The sequence below is a fragment of the Bos indicus genome, chromosome 7 (assembly GCF_029378745.1).
Source record: "Bos indicus isolate NIAB-ARS_2022 breed Sahiwal x Tharparkar chromosome 7, NIAB-ARS_B.indTharparkar_mat_pri_1.0, whole genome shotgun sequence".
Classification (NCBI taxonomy): Eukaryota; Metazoa; Chordata; class Mammalia; order Artiodactyla; family Bovidae; genus Bos; species Bos indicus.
The window spans coordinates 8,556,237-8,577,025 of record NC_091766.1 but is presented as its reverse complement, the minus strand read 5'-3'; the positions used below and the strand labels follow the sequence as shown (position 1 = coordinate 8,577,025).

The 20,789-nt window shown below is 41.4% G+C and overlaps 1 protein-coding gene and 1 pseudogene across 1 annotated transcript; both read left to right on the top strand.

The window, feature by feature from the left end:
- The first annotated feature begins 1,824 nt into the window (after positions 1-1,824).
- On the top strand, positions 1,825-2,770 carry LOC139183934 (olfactory receptor 7A17-like; annotated as a pseudogene).
- A 12,625-nt stretch (positions 2,771-15,395) lies between these two features.
- LOC139183931 (olfactory receptor 7A17-like) lies at positions 15,396-16,319 on the top strand. Its single transcript, XM_070792236.1, has one exon. It carries the CDS (start codon positions 15,396-15,398, stop codon positions 16,317-16,319), a length of 924 nt encoding a protein of 307 aa, XP_070648337.1.
- Positions 16,320-20,789: the final 4,470 nt, after the last annotated feature.

Genomic DNA, 20,789 nt, shown 5'->3' with positions numbered 1-20,789 from the left:
AGGTTTTTCCGGCCACATGTGATTGTTCAGAGCCTTCCAACTGTGAGAGGCAGGAGGTGTTCTAAACTGTCTAAACACAGATTCCTTTGAGTAGTTAAAAAATTGATTAGAAATTGTATTGGTGACGGGATTTTCACTTGTTGGGCCAATGTTTGCTGCTAAGTTTCCATATCCCTTACCTGCTGTGTCCCTGGCAGTGTATTGATTAATATAATTGGTGTAAGTAGTAGCTTTAATGTTTGTAACCTGGGACCCTTGAGTTAATTCTTTTTCTTGTTATAGCCCACCACACCTTTGCTCTGTAGGAATGCAACTTTATCTAATGCTTTTTGGAGGCTGGCGCCTGACTTTAGAATAATCACCTTTAGAGAAAAATAAGTTTCTTAAAATGTTAACAGGCCTCCGGGCCAGAAGATGATGCAAATCACCTAAACTTTTGCATATGATAAGTTTGCAGGAAGAAAGCCTGTTGCAGGAAGAAAGCCTGGCTTACTGCATGACTCTACCCCTTCCCCCATTATCCTCTATGCATAACTTAAGGTATAAAAACTACTTTGGAAAATAAAGTGCGGACCTTGTTCACCGAAACATGGTCTCCCCATGTCGTTCTTTCTCTCACCTTCTGGCTGAATTATTCAGCCTCTTTTCTCCACTGAATTTCCTCACTGAGCTATCCTTATTCTATTACTCTTTATATCCTTAATTAAAGTTTAATTAAGCAGTTGTTTCCTGATCCTCGCCGACGCCGTCCCCGCTTCGAATTCCCTGGATCCACCGGGGCTGGACCCCGGCAAGTTAGTCGTTTTTGACCCTTTGCAGCCCCATGGACTATAGCCCACAAGGTTCCTCTGTTCATGGCATTTCCCGGGCAAGAATACTTGATCAGGTTGCCATATCCTATCGTACTCCAGGGGACCTTCTTGACTGAGGGAACAAACCTGCATCTCCTGCATGGCAGGCAGATTATCACTGTGCCACCTGGGAAGCCCATTAATAGTGAACAAAGCATGAAGTCCCTGTCCATTTAGAGCTAATATTTTAGTGGAGAAAGATTACAGTAAAATAAATTCATGTATGACCAAGTGTCCTCAGATATAAATTAAATGAAGGAAAAGGTAGATTTTGTGGCATGTAGGACTTTATAGAGCATATTATGGTGAGGTCTTTGCATGTGGGAAGAGAATCTGAAACAGGAGTAGTGTGGACCCACTGGATTTGTCAAAAGGAGATCAAAACTGAAAGGCCAAGAATAACAAAGAAAGATGCCACATAAGAAAAGTAAGAAAAAGATCAGTTTTACTCACTCATAAAAATTGAGTCAGTGGTCTGATGTGGATACAATAATTAAGTGAAGGGGAAAAGTGCAGTCAGTGTGTGGTCCATTGAGTCTGAACACACTGTTGCCTGTTCTCTCTGCAATTTGCCTCTTTCGTTGAACTCTTTATTCACATTCTTCTTCCATCAGCAGAAACTTATCTTCTTCAAAAACAATTCTTCCATTTAATTCAAGGGATTAAAAAAATTTCAGATTGTGTCCCAGAGCACAACATGCTTTTTACATGTGATCCAGCATATGTACACAGGCAAGCAAGAAATTCGCACACATGCACATTGCATGCACATTCGAACACACACATACAGACATATCTGAACAAAAAGAACAACAACAACAAAAAAACCCTTGCTATGTATGATGCACACTGATATTTTCTTTTGTGTTTTATATATTCTATTTTATCTTATTCTTACAAACCACATAGTTGAGAAACTGATCGTGTTACTTTTTGTCTCCTGGCAGTCACCTCTTCCACATGGAACCAGGGAATGCTACACGAATTTCAAAATTTCTTCTTCTGGGAATTTCAAAGGAACCAGAATGGCAGCCTCTCTTATTTTGGACATTTCCTTTCCATGGATCTGATCACTGTATTTGGAAACCTGCTCATCGTCCTAGCTGTCAGCCCAGACTTCCACCTCCACACCCTCATGTACTTCTTCCCCTCCAACCTGTCTTTTGTAGACATCTGTGTCACTTCCACCACCACCCCAAAGATGCTGTAGAACATCCAGAACCAGAGCAAACTTATAGCTTATGAAGGCTGCATCACCCGGATGTATTTTTTCATGCTCTTTGCAGGGTTGGACATCTTTCTCCTGACAGTGATGGCCTATGACTGCTTCATGGCCATCTGTCACCCCCTGAACTACACAGTCATCATGAACCCTCAGCTCTGTGGATTGCTGGTCCTAGTGTCCTGGATGATGAGTGTACTGAATTCCTTGCTACTAAGCTTACTGATGTTGTGGCTGTCCTTCTGTAGAATCCTGGAGACCCCCCGTTTTTTCTGTGAACTCAATCATGTGGTCCTACTTGTCTGTTCTGACGTGTATCTCAATGACATAGTGATGTATTTTGCAGCTGCCATTTTGGATGGTGTTGCCCTCACTGGTATCCTGTACTCTTACTCTAAGATAGTTTCTGCCATACATGGAATCTCATCAGCTCAGGGGAAGTATAAGGCATTTTCCACCTGTGCATCTCACCTCTCAGTGGCCTCCTTATTTTATTGTACAGCCTTAGGAGCGTACCTTAGCTCTGCTGCTACAAACAGCTCACACTCAAGTACAATTGTACACTGTGGTTACATCCATACTGAATCCCTTCATCTACAGCCTGAGGAACAAAGACATAAACAGGGCTCTGAAAAGAAGCATTGGGATGGCTGCTATAAAAGGGACAATTGTCCTTGGGCCCAAGAAGTGCCCATAACTGTAGGGTTCAAAGCCTTAGAGCCAAATTCTTTGATCAGATTGTTGAAGAGCAGGACTTACTCCTTCTATTTATTTTCTAGAATTTCCATTTATATGAATTCAACTCTTCCAGACAGTTAAAGTGTGCTCATCCACCCTTTGGAGAAGGCAGTGGCACCCCACTCCAGTACTCTTGCCTGGAAAATCCCATGGACGGAAGAACCTGATAGGCTGCAGTCCATGAGGTCGCTAAGAGTCGGACACGACTGAGCGACTTCACTTTTACTTTTCATTTTCAGGCTTTGGAGAAGGAAATGGCAACCCACCCCAATGTTTTTGCTTGGAGAATCCCAGGGACAGAGGAGCCTGGTAGGAGGCCGTCTATGGGGTCGCACAGAGTCCGACACGACTGAAGTGACTTAGCAGCATCCACCCTTCCCTGGTGGCTCAGATGGCAAAGAATCTGCCTACAATGCAGGAGACCCAGGTTTGACCCCTGGGTCAAGAAGATCCCCTGGAAAAGGGAATGGCAACCCACTTCAGTATTCTTGCCTGGAGAATCCCATGGACAGAGGAGCCTGGTGGGCTACAGTCCATGGGGTCACAAAGAGTTGGACATGATTGAGTGACTGAACAGAAGGGAAACAAGTTCACAAGTTCTCTTTACCCAGGGGGTAAATCTAAAAGAGACTTCATTGTTGGGGTGGTGGGGTGGGGGGGGGGGGGTGTCACTGGATACAAGTCTAGTAGCTGTGTTACATAGCTGCTGGCAATATATTTTTTGCCATAATTGTCTTTGAAGTGAATGCCTCAGAAATCAAAAGCTAAGTTTCTAGCACTCACATTACAAACATGTGTTTTATAATTGCTCTCCTGGTTTTATTCAGTTATTCACCTTGATGTCCAAATGCTTATCACAGTCACTGGCCAAAAAAAAAAAAAATATGTGTCTTCCAGTTTAAATCTACATGGAAAGACAAATTGGAATAAATTGGACTGGTATGATCAAGATGACCCATTAGGAGGCAAAATGTCAAGTCACACATTTGGTGACTGTGCACAATGTTTCTTTTTCATGCTGTACATCTATTTATTAAAGCCTTATGCAGTGGAAGTGAGAAATAGATTTAAGGGACTAGATCTGATAGATGAACTATGGACGTAGGTTCGTGACATTCTACAGGAGACAGGGACCAAGACCATCCCCATGGAAAAGAAATGCAAAAAAGCAAAATGGCCGTCTGGGGAGGACTGACAAATAACTGTGAAAAGAAGAGAAGTGAAAAGCAAAGGAGAAAATGATAGATATTCTCATTTGAATGCAGAATTCCAAAGAATAGCAAGGAGCGATAAGAAAGCCTTCCTCAGTGATCAATGCAAAGAAATAGAGGAAAACAACAGAATGGGAAAGACTAGAGATCTCTTTAAGAAAACTAGAGATACCAAGGGAAAATTTCATGCAAAGATGGGCTGAATAAAGGACAGAAATGGTATGGGCCTAACAGAAGCAAAACATATTAAGAAGAGGTGGCAAGAATACACAGAAGAACTGTACAAAAAAGATCTTCACGACCAAGATAATCACGATGGTGTAATCACTGACCTAGAGCCAGACATCCTAGAATGTGAAGTCAAGTGGGCCTTAGAAAGCATCACTACGAACAAAGCTAGTGCAGGTGATGGAATTCCAGTTGACCTATTTCAAATCCTGAAAGATGATGCTGTGCAAGTGCTTCACTCAATATGCCAGCAAATTTGGAAAACTCAGCAGTGGCCACAGGACTGGAAAAGGTCAGTTTTCATTCCAATCCCAAAGAAAGGTAGTGCCAAAGAATGCTCAAACTACCACACAACTGCACTCATCTCACATGCTAGTAAAGTAACGCTCAAAATTCTCCAAGCTAGGCTTCAGCAATACGTGAACCGTGAACTTCCAGATGTTCAAGCTGGTTTTAGGAAAGGCAGAGGAACCAGAGATCAAATTGCCAACATCCGCTGGATCATCAAAAAAGCAGGAGAGTTCCAGAAAAACATCTATTTCTGCTTTGTTGATTATACCAAGGCTTTTGACTGTGTGGATCACAGTAAACTGTGTAAAATTCTGAAAGAGATGGGAATACCAGAGCACCTGATCTGCCTCTTGAGAAACCTATATGCAGGTCAGGAAGCAACAGTTAGAACTGAACATGGAACAACAGACTGCTTCCAAATAGGAAAAGGGGTACATGCCTGGTGGGCTGCAGTCCACGGGGTGGCGAAGAGTTGGACACGACTGAGCGACTTCACTTTCATTTTTCACTTTCATACACTGGAAAATGAAATGACAACCCACTCCAGTGTTCTTGCCTGGAGAATCCCAGGGATGGGGGAGCCTGGTGAGCTGCCGTCTCTGTGGTCACACAGAGTTGGACACGACTGAAGCGACTTAGCAGCAGCAACAAGACTGTATATTGTCACCATGCTTATTTAACTTATATGCAGAGTACATCATGCGAAATGCTGGGCTGGAAGAAGCACAAGCTGGAATCAAGATTGCCTGGAGAAATATCAATAACCTCAGATATGCAGATGACTCCACCCTTATGACTGAAAGTGAAGAGGAACAAAAAAACCTGTTGATGAAAGTGAAAGATGAGAGTGAAAAAGGTGGCTTAAAGCTCAATGCTTAAAGAATGAACTTGCTACAAACTGTACTGCTAGCTCCACAGTCCACCAATCATCACGTCAATTCAAGATATCATGCTCAGTGACCAGTGATGTCACTTCTTGCAGAGGCTGTCAATGACTGATCACAAACAGTCTAATTAAGGAGCTAATTCATGCACAGACAGCAAAGCATGTGGTTGTGTTGCCTCCGTGTCTCTCAGTGATAAACTCACATGACAGTTCACAAAAATGGATCATCCGATGATGCAAGTACAGTAAAAAAATGAAAACTGGAAACACTAAAAGTGAAATTTAAATCCATTTAAATCCAACATAAGAAAAAAAAAAGATAAAAAAAAAATAATCCAACATAAGATATGTCATTCAAGAAGTAACTGACTGTGGGAATGTCAGTATTGCTATCATTCCAGACACTCAGATGTGTAGCCAGGAGAACATAGTAAAGATAAATTTATCAAATACATAAGGAAAATGTTTGTGACAAAAGGAATGACGATGTTCCGGAAGAAGGGACACCAGCAAAAAGTCACATTAAAGAGACGTGGAGATAGTCCATGACATTAAAAGAATAAAGGAGAAACTGTTAGAAGCTAATGCAGACTTAGAAAGGAATATTACAAGTTGTCAAATAAGTTATATGAAGAAGACAAGTACTGTTCAAATGACTCTGGATACATTTTTACAAAGACTAAAAGCACTTTAATCCTCAGTGCTGCTAATGTTTTCAATTATAGTATACAAAATGAAGGTTAATTTTACTGCTTTGCTCATTTCCTTATACATTTATAAATGGTAGTATGCATTTTTAATGTATTGATGAAAATTTCTAGAAGTCAGGGAAAGTCATAATTTTCCCCTTCATTATTAAAATCGTATGGCACAGTAAAAAAAAAAAAAAAAAAAAAAGCTCAACATTCAGAAAACAAAGTTCATGGCATCTGGTCTCATCACTTCATGGCAAATAGATGGGGAAACAATGGAAACAGTGTCAGACTTTATTTTTGGGGCTCCAAAATGCCTGCAGATGGTGATTATAGCCATGAAATTTAAAGATGCTTATTCCTTGGAAGGAAAGCTATGACCAACCTAGATAGCATATTCAAAAGCAGAGACATTACTTTGCCAACAGAGGCCCACCAAGTCAAGGCTATGGTTTTTCCAGTGAATGTGAGAGTTGGACTGTGAAGAAAGCTGAGCACTGAAGAATTGATGTTTTGAACTGTGGTGTTGGAGAAGACTCTTGAGAGTCCCTTGGACTGCAAGGAGTTCCAACCAGTCCATTCTAAAGCAGACCAGTCCTGGGTGTTCATTCGAAGGACTGATGCTGAGGCTGAAACTCTAATACTTTGGCCACCTCATCCAAAGAGTTGACTCATTGGAAAAGACCCTGATGCTGGGAGGGATTGGGGGCAGGAGGAGAAGGGGACGACAGAGGATGAGGTGGCTGGATGGCATCACCAACTCAACAGACATGAGTTTGGGTAGACTCCGGGAATTGGTGATGGACAGGGAGGCCTGGCGTGCTGCAATTCATGGGGTCTCAAAGAGTCAGACACAACTTAGCGACTGAACTGAACAGAACTGATAAGATGTCTCCCCACAAGTGACAGGTTTTATTAATTGAGGTGAAGGGTTTGTTACTGTCTTTTACATTTTGTCACATTATTTTTGTCCTGTTTGTGCTTGAAAACTTCTATTGCTACCTTCTAACATGATTCATTCAGTTGTTTTATGAAATATCTCCTCTTTCCTGATGTGTCACCAGTTCACAAAGATGATGAGTGAACAACATCAATTCATCCATTTCTCATGTCTTTCAAACTCAGGAGTCTCTTCCTTCCTCATGATCAGAGGATGATCCACAAGAGAGGCTGGCATCCTGCCCAGTCATATGATTCAGATACACCAGTTTTTAAGTACTAACAGGAATGTCTGTCCACCTCTTCTAGTTTCCTAGAAAATAGTCAATTGTTATTATAGTTACCTGAAATAATCTTGGGTAATGGAATGACCATGGATGTTCTACACAAATATAAGAGCATATACCAAAAAAAAAAAAAAAAAAAATGCTGTAGATTGTTACAATTGCTCTTGGTTCTGTTCATTTGGATTATTGTATCAGTTAGCTGTCGCTGCATAACAAGCCATTCTATGTCAATTTCAGTTCAGTTTATTTCAGTTGCTCAGTCGTGTTGGACTCTTTGTGACCCATGAACTGCAGCACGCCAGGCCTCCCTATCCATCACCAACTCCCAGAGTTCACTCAGACTCACATCCATCAAGTCAGTGATGCCATCCAGCCATCTCATCCTCTGTCGTCCCCTTCTCCTTCTGCCCCCAGTCCCTCCCAGCATCAGAGTCCTTTACAATGAGTCAGCTCTTCACATGAGGTGGCCAAAGTACTGGAGTTTCAGCTTCAGCATCATTCCTTCCAAAGAAATCCCAGGGCTGATCTCCTTCAGAATGGACTGGTTGGATCTCCTTGCAGTCCAAGGGACTCTCAAGAGTCTTCTCCAACACCACAGTTCAAAAGCATCAATTCTTCAGCGCTCAGCCTTCTTCACAGTCCAACTCTCACATCCATACATGACCACAGGAAAAACCATAGCCTTGACTAGATGAACCTTTGTTGGCAAAGTAATGTCACTGCTTTTGAATATGCTATCTAGGTTGGTCATAACTTTCCTTCCAAGGAGTAAGTGTCTTTTAATTTCATGGCTGCAGTCACCATCTGCAGTGATTTAGGAGCCCCCCAAAATAAAGTCTGACACAGTTTCCACTGTTTCCCCATCTATTTCCCATGAAGTGATGGGACCGGATGCCATGATCTTTGTTTTCTGAATGTTGAGCTTTAAGCCAACTTTTTCACTCTCCTCTTTCACTTTCATCAAGAGGCTTTTGAGTTCCTCTTCACTTTCTGCCATAAGGGTGGTGTCATCTGCATATCTGAGGTTACTGAGATTTCTCCCGGCAATTTTGATTCCAGCTTGTGCTTTTTCCAGTCCAGCGTTTCTCATGATGTACTCTGCATATAAGTTAAATAAGCAGGGTGACAATATACAGCCTTGATGTACTCCTTTTCCTATTTGGAACCAGTCTGTTGTTCCATGTCCAGTTCTAACTCTTGCTTCCTGACCTGCATATAGGTTTCTCAAGAGGCAGGTCAGGTGCTCCGGTATTCCCATCTCTTTCAGAATTTTCCACAGTTTATTGTCATCAACACAGTCAAAGGCTTTGGCATAGTCAATAAAGCAGAAATAGATGTTTTTCTGGAACTCTCTTGCCTTTTCCATGATCCAGCGGATGTTGGCAATTTGATCTCTGGTTCCTCTGCCTTTCCTAAAACCAGCTTGAACATCTGAAAGTTCACGGTTCACATATTGCTGAAGCCTGGCTTGGAGAATTTTGAGCATTACTTTACTAGCATGTGAGATGAGTGCAATTGTGCAGTAGTTTGAGTATTCTTTGGCATTGCCTTTCTTTGGGATTGGAATGAAAACTGACCTTTTCCAGTCCTGTGGCCACTGCTGAGTTTTCCAAATTTGCTGGCATATTGAGTGCAGCACTTTCACAGCATCATCTTTCAGGATTTGAAATAGGTCAACTGGAATTCCATCACCTGCACTAGCTTTGTTCTTAGTGATGCTTTCAAAGGCCCACTTGACTTCACATTCCAGGATGTCTGGCTCTAGGTCAGTGATCACACCATCGTGATTATCTGGGTCGTGAAGATCTTTTTTGTTACCATAATATCCTTACTACCAATGAAGTTTTATGCTGGGGAGTTGTATTGATTTCTTTGTGTAGCTCATGAGTGTGTAGTCAGCTGTCAGTTTCTATACTGTATTTTTAAGGCTCATCCATGATGTTAGCAAGGCTGCAGTGCTTTTCTGTCTTGAATCAATTTATCTTCAGTTTACTATAGTTCTGTTAAGACTAGCCATATGTTTACAGAAAAGAATGAGTTTACCATGCACATTACTTAAATTTAGTTTCAGTGTCCTTACATCTATAAATAATACTTGGCTTTCTTCCCTGTTAGATGACATATCTCCTATCTTTGTTAAATGAGAACCAGCTATCTGTGCCTACATCCTACCCTTAGCCATACACCATTGAATTGTTTAAATTTAATTAAATAATCAGAGTATAATTGCACACAAAAAAACTGCATACTTAGACTGTACAATTTGATAAATTAAAGGAGTTATACAAAAATTAAAGAGCATATTGCATGTTTCCACTTCTGTATAATTGGATAGTATAATTTAAAGCATATCTTTAAATGCTTTGTTACATAATTATGAGAAATTTCAGTTCCTTGAGCCTCAGTTTGCATATTTCTGAAGGTATTGTGGGGATACTAAGCCAAACTTCACGTGGATGCTCTGAGAAATAAATGAAAGGTGTAGTTCATTTTTCAGTCCAAAGAATACAAGGGTAAATTTTGTATCTGACTATCTGTGTGCTTGTATGCATTTTTCTTTCAAATAAACACAATTATACACACACATATACACACATGGACACAACTGTTAATTCCTCTGTGTTAAAAGGAAACCTGAGAGAAATAGAAATGAAAACAATGAACATTTTGGGAGTTCACTGTTGATCAGGTGGTTAAGAATCCGCCTTTCAATGCAGGGGACATGCTTTCAATCCCTAGTCAGGGAAGTAAGATCCCACATACCACGGGGCAACTAAACCCATGCACCACAACTAAAGCCCACATGCTACAACTAGAGAAACTTACAAGCAACAACTACTGAGATTGCTTGCTCTCGAGTTCATGCACAGCAAATAAAGAAGTTTGCACACCACAACAAAGAGCCTGTACACTGTAGAGACCCACCCAAAAAAGGTTGAATATTTGAATTATCATGAAGCAGAAGAATGTAGAAATATAAACACAAAATTTTAAAGTACAATAGGTGATCTCAGCTTGCATAATGGGTGCGTTTTCTATCATAATATCACAAGGCACCCTGGTCAGGCAACATTTACAATTATGTAATGAGGAGTTCAAAATCACTGCAGATGGTGACTGCAGCCATGAAATTAAAAGACGCTTACTCTTTGGAAGGAAAGTTATGACCAACCTAGACAGCTTATTGAAAAGCAGAGACATTACTTTGCCAACAAAGGTCCGTCTAGTCAAGGCTATGGTTTTGCCAGTGGTCATGTATGGATGTGAGAGTTGGACTGTGAAGAAAGCTGAGCACTGAAGAATTGATGCTTTTGAACTGTGGTGTTGGATAAGACTCTTGAGAGTCCCTTGGACTCAAGGATATCCAACCAGTCCATTCTGAAGGAGATCAGTCCTGGGATTTCTTTGGAAGGAATGATGCTGAAGCTGAAAAGCCAGTACTTTGGCCACCTCATGCAAAGAGTTGCCTCATTGAAAAATACTCTGATGCTGGGAGGGATTGGGGCAGGAGGAGAAGGGGACGACAGAGGATGAGATGGCTGGATGGCATCACTGACTCAATGGACGTGAGTCTGAGTGAACTCCGGGAGTTTGTGATGGACAGGGAGGCCTGACATGCTATGATTCATGGGATCGCAAAGGGTCGGACATGACTGACTGACTAAACTGAACTGAACTGAATGAGGAGTTCACAGTATCAGCTAATGAAGTAGAAGATCTTCAAATTGATTTAAATGATTTTTTTTTCCTACGTACGGTTTTCCACATAAAATGCCCTTATTCAAGGCCAGCTCATGAATACATTGAGAAGTTTAAAATAAATTCTTGTAAACAAATTTTATTAAATAAATGTCTATATTAGATTCATGTTGCTGTTGTACAATACTGCCAAATAAGTTTCTTAAAATAAGAAAATATATGCTTTTATAGTTCAGGTGTCAAAAGCTTTAAATGAGTCTTGTTGGGCTAATATCAAATGTTGGGGGTGGCAGTACAAGATGGCAGCATAGAAAAATCCTAAACTCAAACCCATGGACACCCCTAATCTACAGCTACGTGTGGATAAATCTCCTCAGAAAACTACCTGAATCTCTGTGCTGCTGTGCTGTGCTTAGTCACTCAGTTGTCCCCAACTCTTTGTGACCCCCATGGGCTGTAACCTACCAGGCTTCTCTGTCCATGGGGATGCTCCAGGCAAGTATACTGAAGTTGGTTGCATGCCCTCCTCCAGGGGATCATCTCACCTCAGGATCAAACTGAGGTCTCCTGCATTGGAGGCAGATTCTTTACCATCTGAGCCACCAGGGAAGCCCATGAATACTGGAGTGGGTAGCCTATCCCTTTCCTAAAGGATCTTCCTGACCGTGGAACCAAACTGGTGTCTCCTGCATTGCAGGCAGATTCTTTACCAGCTGAGCTATCAGGGAAGCCCCAGCTGAACATCTGCTCCACAACAAAGGATAATAGGACCACATCCACATGGCAGAAGAGGCAGAGAAGTAGTCTCTTCAAAAACCCCACCCCCAGCATAGTAACCCACAAATAGGCTGGATTTCACATTTACAGGGATCTTTTCCTGGTTACTCAGACGGTTAAAAGTCTGCCTGCAGTGAGAGAGACCCAGGTTCAATCCCTGGACTGGGAAGATCCCCTGGAGAAAGAAATGGCAACCCACTCCAGTATTCTTGCCTGGGAAATCCCATGGACAGAGGAGCCTGGCAGACTACAGTCCATGGGGTCATGAAGAGTTGGACATGACTGAGCGACTTCAATTTTTCCTAAAAGATGACAGTTTAGTGCCATACATTTTATGTGTCAACCCTTGGAACCTGCACCAGAAAGACAAGTCACCAAATATGTGACAATAGGGCTTATTTCCAGAAGACCCCAAAGTCAGTGTGGAAGGGAAAACTTGGGATAAAGTGCTAGAAGTTTGGAACTCTAGAAGGCAGAAGAGTCGTGGAGAAGGATTAGTATAAACAGGATTCACCTGACTTCTAACTTGGTCTCTTGGGAACAGAAAATCATTACGAGAAACTTCTCTCTAGACCAGTTCACTGGGAGAAATCACATGCTTGAGGATGGAGTAACAGGGGGAAATGTCCCTAATGACCAAATCTAGGCATCCATAAATATCTCACATGCTGCAGTCCTTCCGCTTCTGTCACCTCAGAGTAGAGGAGACATGCTCATTGCTTTTGGAGTCCTGCATCTGCAAAGGGGCTTTAGTTCCTCTTGTGTCTTGTCTGAGAACACAGCTTCAGACTCCATCATAAACCATCCTTAAGGAATTCAGACTTCCACACAAGATCTTCCTTTCAAAGAACCTAACTAGGTGGGTCTAAGGACTCACAGATACTTCAGGTAAGATTCAGAGAGAACGGAAGATGAAAAATTTTACCCAAGGTCACAAGAGATTCTCAGGAGACTAGTTCAGAGCCAAGACTTGGACATGTTTGTTTGTTGGTTGGCTAATTTATTTATAAGTACTTCATTAGTGGATTTTCAGGTGGCACAGTGGTAAAGAATCTGCCTGCCAGACTTTAATTATATTTCACTTAATTTTTTTATACTGCCATATGTAACCTAGTTTTGTTTCCACCTCATTTTCAATTTTTTTTCCATATATGTGTACACATTTATGAAAACAAAAATGTGAACCAAGCAGAGGAGATTCTTGCTCATGTGGATATTATAATAGAGAAAACAGAACACAGTAAAATAAATGCATGAATAACATAACATCCTTGGGAATAATTCATCTGAAGAATGGAGACAGTTGCGGCAAATGCAGTATATTATGGAGTGTGAGCTGGGGAGAACTTCGCACGATGTATAAGGAGCAGAACCTGGACTAGTGTCAAAAAGGAAGCCTACTGGATATGTCCAAAAGGAAAAAAAAAAAAATTTACAGCCCAAGAGTAACAAAGAAGAATTACACAGAGAAAAATAAGAGAAAGGCCAACCTTATTCACTATTGGACCATATGAAAACTAGTGTGGTAAATAAATAGGAATAGGTACAGGATTAAAAATTAGATCAGGGACCTGACACTGATGGCATGATGAAGCAAGTGGAGCAATAAAGGTCCAGTGGTCTGTGCTCCCTTGAATCCAAGGTACTTCAGCACCCAAACAGCTCCCTCTTCTCTCTGAAACCTGGCTCCTCTGTTGGGCTCTCTATTCATATTGATTTTCCCTCAGTAGCAGGAACTGCCCTTTTAAAAGTTTTCTTGCCTTTACTGCAGTGGATTCCAGACTTTTTGACTAAGTCCCAAAGTAAGATATGCCTTTCACATCATGATCCTGGGGTGATTGCAAAGAACCAGACGTGACTCCACAATTGCACATGCACACTAGCATGTCTGTATAGACAAACATAGACAAACACACATATCCACACACAGACAGGTACCTACCCACGCATATGACTGAGCAAAGATGGTCAGAAATTATTTTGTGTGTATCCTTACTAGTTATGATACACTCTGATACTTTTTGTGTGTTTCATGTATTACATTCTATTTAATTTTTGCAAACCATAGTTAAAACCCCCAATGGGACCTAATCTGAGAACATGAAAACATTCCTCTTGCTTCTTCTCCATGCCTATTCTAGTATTCCCCTGCACCTTTTCTGTCTCTCATTGTCTTTTATTAGCAGCAATTTTTGTGAGGCCATATTCTTTCAAGTCCATGCAATATATATTGAATTAGTTACAGTTCCCCACTAAATCTGCTCGGAATGGGGTAGGGAAAAGGTGGTGAATGTGTAAAATATTGCTGCATGTGTCAAGGTTCTCACAGTCTAGCAGGGGAAAAAGACATGGGATTAAATAAAAGTTACAGAGAGAAGAATAGCCCCACCACAGTGCTGTGTGTGTGTGTGTGTGTGTGTCTGCGTGTGTGTGTGTGAACTTGTGTACACCAAAATGTTCTCCTGAAAATACAGATGACAGAATGTCAACCAAATATTAAAACAAAAAGTGGATTGATTTTTGTGCTCAGGATTCCTTGGAGATAAAATTAATAAGGTGCAAAGAACAACTTGTGAATTACGGACTCCCTGTACCTTAGGGTCGGAGAAGGCAATGGCACCCCACTCCAGTACTCTTGCCTGGACAATCTCATGCATGGAGGAGCCTGGTAGGCTGCAGTCCATGGGGTCACTACGAGTTGGACGCGACTGAGAGACTTCACTTTCACTTTTCACTTTCATGCATTGGAGAAGGAAATGGCAACCCACTCCAGTACTCTTGCCTGGAGAATCCCAGGGACAGGGAAGCCTGGTGGGCTGCCGTCTATGGGGTCGCACAGAGTCGGACATGACTGAAGTGACTTAGCAGCAGCAGCAGCAGTACCTTAAGGCTGAGTAGCAGCAGGAAGGTCACTTCATTCCTTAGCATCCTCTGGCCCCCTCTCTCATCACTCTCCCTCTTGTATCTTCCCCTTGGGAAACTGGCTTCTTTGGAGCCTGAATATCTGAAACAGGTGTCTCCTTCAGGGCCTTTGCACCGGCCATTCCTTCTACCAGGCAGGCCTCTCTTTCTTGAGATCTCTGTTCAAATGTTACCTACTTTGCCAGCCTACCTGAACACCCAGTAAAGAATAATACCCCAGCCTCTCTCCATTATGCCCCCTTTTCCTTCATTTTACCTGTCACCATTTAACATGTTATATGATTTTGTATTTGCTAACATTATTTCTCCATCATCCAATTATAGGAACTTTTGTCTCTCAGCACACTCTACCTCTTGCCTTGAAGCTGGTAAGTACTCAATTTATGAGTCCCAAAGGATTGACAAAAATCTCATTAAAAGTATGCAATACCTGAACTCTTGGGGAAATGGCTGCAAAAGAACAGGAATTTGTAATCAGAGATGGAACAGGGAATGCCCTGAAGGGGAAAGATTTCACACCAAAATTATAGGCATTGATTTCATGACTGCAAAATATAAATTGTATCATTTGACTATGCCAGTAATGCTCATTTTTGTGAAAAGTGGTCATATCATTTTGGGGGATTTAATTCCAGGTCATTCCCTCCACCACATGGAGCCAGAGAATGAAACACATATTTCAGAATTTCTTCTTCTTGGACTATCAAATGAACCAGAACTTCAGCCCCTCATATTTGGGCTTTTCCTCACCATGTACCTGATCACTGTGTTTGGAAACCTGCTCATCTTCCTGGCCGTCAGCTCAGACTCCCACCTCCACACCCCCATGTACTTCTTCCTCTCCAACCTGTCCTTTGTAGACATCTGCTTCATCTCTACCACCATCCCAAAGATGATGTGGAATATCCAGATGCAGAGCAAAGTTATCACCTATGAAGGCTGCATCAACCAGATATACTTTTTACTACTCTTTGCAGGGTTGGATGACTTCCTCCTGACTGTGATGGCCTATGACCGGTTTGTGGCCATCTGCCACCCCCTGCACTACACAGTCATCATGAACTCCCGGCTCTGTGGACTGCTGGTTCTAGTGTCATGGATGATGAGTGCCCTGAATTCCTTGATACAAATCTTAATGATGTTGCGGCTGTTCTTCTGTAGAGTCCCGGAGATCCCCAACTTTTTCTGTGAACTCAATCAGGTAGTCCGAAGTGCCTGTTCTGGCACTTTTCTTAATGATGTGATGGTGTATATTGCAGCTGGGCTGCTGAGTGGTGGTCCTTTCATTGGTATTCTTTACTCTTACTCTAAGATAGTTTCCTCCATACGAGGAATCTCATCAGCTCAGGGGAAGTACAGAGCATTTTCCACCTGTGCATCTCACCTCTCAGTTGTCTCCTTATTTTATTGTACAACCCTAGGAGTGTACCTTAACCCTGCTGATGCACACAACTCACACTCAAGTGCAATAGCCTCAGTGATGTACACTGTGGTCACCCCAATGCTGAACCCCTTCATCTACAGTCTTCGGAATAAAGACATAAAAGAGGCTCTGAAAAGATTCATTGAGCAATAAAAGGACAAACTCTTCTGCAGCTAATAAGTGGATCCAGAAATTGCCATTCTTCCATTAGACTGTGAATATATAATTTGTCTTTTCTATTGCTTCCTTAATTTTACATTTTTTGACTTCAACTTCTGTTTATATGTAAATAATTCAGTTTATTAAGCTTTCCCATTTATTTCATTTTCCTGCTTTCACATATTTTCTTCCAAACTTATATCAGAAATATGTGCAAATTCCCTTTTATTTCTTGAGTCTATGTGAATTTAAGAATAGTATCTTTTCAAGTGACATATACCATTTCAAGTTTTTTTCTTTTATTTTTCTAAAAGAATAGTTAGAAGTTGTATTACTCATATTGAATAAGCTCTACTTGGCACCTTCACTATGTAATTTAAGTAACTCACTTTATCAGGCCTTTTCTTCTATCTCATACAGAATAATGACTGAGAACCACTGACCTAGAGCAAGAGAACTAGAAAATTCTCATGTTCTAATCACCACACACACCTTACTCACTTCATAGCTTTGGGTTTTCTTTATTTTAAAAATTTAATTGGAGGCTAATTACTTTACAATATTGTAGTGGTTTTTGCCATACATTCACATGTATCAGCCCATGGGTGTACCTGTGTTCCCCATCCTGCACCCCCCTCCACCTCCCTCCCATCCCATCCCTCTGGGTCATCCCAGTGCACCAACCCTGAGCACCCTGTCTCATGCATTGAATCTGGACTGGTGATCTATTTCACATATGATAATATACATGTTTCACTGCTATTCTCTCAAATCATCCCACCCCCGCCTTCTCCCACAGAGTCCAAAAGTCTGTTCTTCACATCTGTGTCTCTTTTCCTGTCTCACATACAGGGTTATCGTTACCATTTTTCTAAATTCCATATACATGCGTTCAGTTCAGTTCAGTCGCTCAATCGTGTTCAGCTCTTTGCGACCTCAAGATTCGCAGCACTCCAGGACTCCCTGTCCATCACCAACTCCCGGAGTTCACTCAGACTCACGTGCATCGAGTCAGTGATGCCATCCAGCCATCGTATCCTCTGTCGTCCCCTTCTCCTCCTGCCCCCAATCCCTCCCAGCATTAGAGTCTTTTCTAGTGAGGCAACTCTTCGCATGAGGTGGCCAAAGTACTGGAGTTTCAGCTTCAGCATCATTCCCTCCAAAGAAATCCCAGGGCTGATCTCCTTCAGAATGGACTGGTTGGATCTCTTTGCAGTCCAAGGGACTCTCAAGAGTCTTATCCAACGCCACAGTTCAAAAGCATCAATTCTTCGGCGCTCAGCCTTCTTCTCAGTGCAACTCTCAAATCCATACATGACCACAGGAAAAACCATAGCCTTGACTAGACGGACCTTTGTTGGCAAAGTAATGTCTCTACTTTTGAATATGCTATCTAGGTTGACTATACTGTATTGGTGTTTTTCTTTCTGGCTTACTTCACTCTGTATAATAGGTTTCATCCACCTCATTAGAACTGATTCAAATGTATTCTTTTTAATGGCTGAGAAATATTCCATTGTGTATATGTACCATAGCTTTCTTATTCATTCGTCTGCTGCTGGACATCTAGGTTGCTTCCATGTGCTGGCTATTATAAACAGTGCTGCAATGAACATTGGGGTACACGTGCCTCTTTCAATTCTGGCTTCCTCAGTGTGTATGACGAGCACTGGGATTGCTGGGTCATAAGGCAGTTATATTTGCAGTTTTTTAAGGAACCTCCGCACTGTTCTCCATAGTGGCTGTACTAGTTTGCATTCCTACCAACAGTGTAAGAGAGTTCCCTTTTTTCCACACCTTCTCCAGCATATATTGTTTGTAGATTTTTGGATAGCAGCCATTCTGACTGGAGTGAGATGATACCTCATTGTGGTTTTGATTTGCATTTCCCTAACAATCAGTTTAATCACCTCACCCTTCTGAACCACAGTTTTGCAAATTTAGAATGAAGCTTATAATTGTACATCCTCATAAGATGTTCTGTTGCAAAGTAACAAATGAGACAACAGATATAAGATGCTAAGCTCAGTCCATGGTGCATTAAAAGATCCATGTGGATCTCTTATCATTACCAAGTTTTTTATGATTAAAGGATTAAACCCTAGCTTTTTACTTGTGTTAAAACAGAAAACACCTAATTGATGTGTCAAAAGCGTTTTGAAGTCAGGGATTATTTTACCTATGTTTTCATAGCAAAGGAACACAGCTCTATCCATTATGGAGGAGGAAATAATAATTTTCCGGATATCTCAAGAGCTGCATTCCCCATCAGAAGATAGTGCTTTTGGAACCAAGGGACCTAGTCCAGACAGGTTCCTCAGACTTAGATTTGGAGGACACTTTGACTCAGGGTTGCAGAAAGTGTCAGTGTTAGAACTCTGGAATACAGGCGTGTTCATGGAGTAGTAATAAGAATTGGATACACGACTTCTAACCTGGTCTCCTGGGAATGACCAATCAGCTGAAAAAATTCAATTCTGTCCAGACAAGTTCCCCTGAGGAAATGATGTGTTTGAAGATTGAGGTAATAGTGGAAAATGTGCTGAACATGTATAATGAGCAGATAAGGCAAATACACAGAGCTATAAATATCTCCACTGCTGCAGTGTCTGAGCAGCTCCACCTTGAGCTGAATGGGGCATGGTTTTGCATTTGGATTCTTAAGTATGGTTCAGAGACCCACGCTTCACTCTTTCCTTCTTTCTTGTCTGGATTCAGAGCTTCAGTCTCCACCATCAACCCTTCAGGAGGAATTTGGATTTCCACACAGAGACCTTCCTCTCAGACTTCCTATCTGGGTGAGTCTGAAAGCCTAGCAGGAGAAAGTCAGAGAGGATGAAACCCAAAAACATTTACCTGAGGTCACCTGAAAGCCCAAACTGCTGGTCCAGAGCCAAGGGTGTCTTAATAACTTATAATCAATTTGTTTCATATGTAAAAAAAGACAAGTGCCTATTGCATTCAGCAGTTCAAGAATTGTTGATAATTATGTGATGGGGATGAAAACCTAGTTAGGGGAGACTCAATAAGAAATGGCAGGCACAGTGGTGTCAGTAAACTTTGAATATTTCCAAGGATATTTGCAGTTTAAGAGAGTAGGGAAACATACTATTTGGTCAAGAATTACTTGCAGTGAAGTGGTGACATTTTATGTATTTATTTTTGATTTTTGAGATGGGGTATATTTGAGCATGTTCTATATTCATAAAGAAGATCCAGATCAATGGAATAGCTACTACCCTGAAGCTTACAGTTCTTAAGACACATTTCATAGAATCTTTTCTCACATTGAGTATTCACTTGAAAAAAATTGAATTTAGTATACAGAGTCACATTATGCTAAAAGGCTTAATTTTGCATTAGGTTTGTTACCTGGGAGGCTGAATATATTTGGGGGGGTGATTAATCATTTGCTTTTCTATTATGTATTATCTATGCACATTGTTTCATATACTGGCATTTGAGTGTTATTGTTTCTTTCTTTTTTGCTCTATCATTTCCTCTGTAATTTTATGCATACCTCTATGAAGGCAACAGAATGTATAAAACAGGTGAGGTCTCTGATTATTTGGATCTAACATTTTAATGGAGAAATATTTCAGAATAAAATAAACGCATATATTGCAAAGTGTCATCTGATACAAATCACATGAAGGAAGGGATAGGTTCTGTGGTGTTTATAGGATTTTGTAGGGTATATTATGAGGAGTTTATCACAGGTGGGACAAGTCTCAGAAACAGAAGTAGAGTGTGACCAAGGGGTTTGCCATCAAAAAAAAAAAAAAGAAAGAAAGAAAGAAAATCAAAGCACGGGAATAACAAAAATGCCACTTAAGAAAAGTGATAGGGGACCTATGTACTGGCTAAGTAGTGAAGAATCCACCTGCCAGTGTAGGAGACATGGCCCAATCCCTGATCCAGGAAGATCCCACATGTTGTGGAGCAACTGAGCCTGTGCACCACAACTATTGAGCCCGTGATCTAGAGCCCAGGAGGTGCAACTTCTCAAGCCCACACACCCTAGAGCCTGGACTCTGCAATGGGAAGTCACAGCAATGAGAAAGCCGCACCACAACTAGAGAGCAGCCCCCGCTTGTTGCATTTAGAGAAAAGTCCGCACAGCAATGTAGACCCTACACAACCAAAATTAAATAAATAAAATCTTTTTTAAAAAGAAAGAAAAGCAATAGAAGGGAAAGTCTCATTCACTACTGGACCATATGAAAATAAGTGTGGACAAATACACAGAAATAAATATGGAATAAAGAATTGACCGAGGGCCTGATGTGGACACGGTAGTGAGGCACTGGAGGAATAGAAGTGCAGTCAGTGTGTGGGCCCTTGAGCCTGAGGTCACTTCAGCCCCACACTGCCATCTGCTCCTTCTGCAATCTGCTCTTGCCTTGTACTCTATTTATACTGTTTCTCCCTTGGCAGGGACTGGTCTCTTATAAATGTCTTCTT

Excerpts from the sequence above, each read along its gene's own strand:
- LOC139183931 (XM_070792236.1), top strand. The coding sequence starts at position 15,396 with ATGGAGCCAGAGAATGAAACACATATTTCAGAATTTCTTCTTCTTGGA.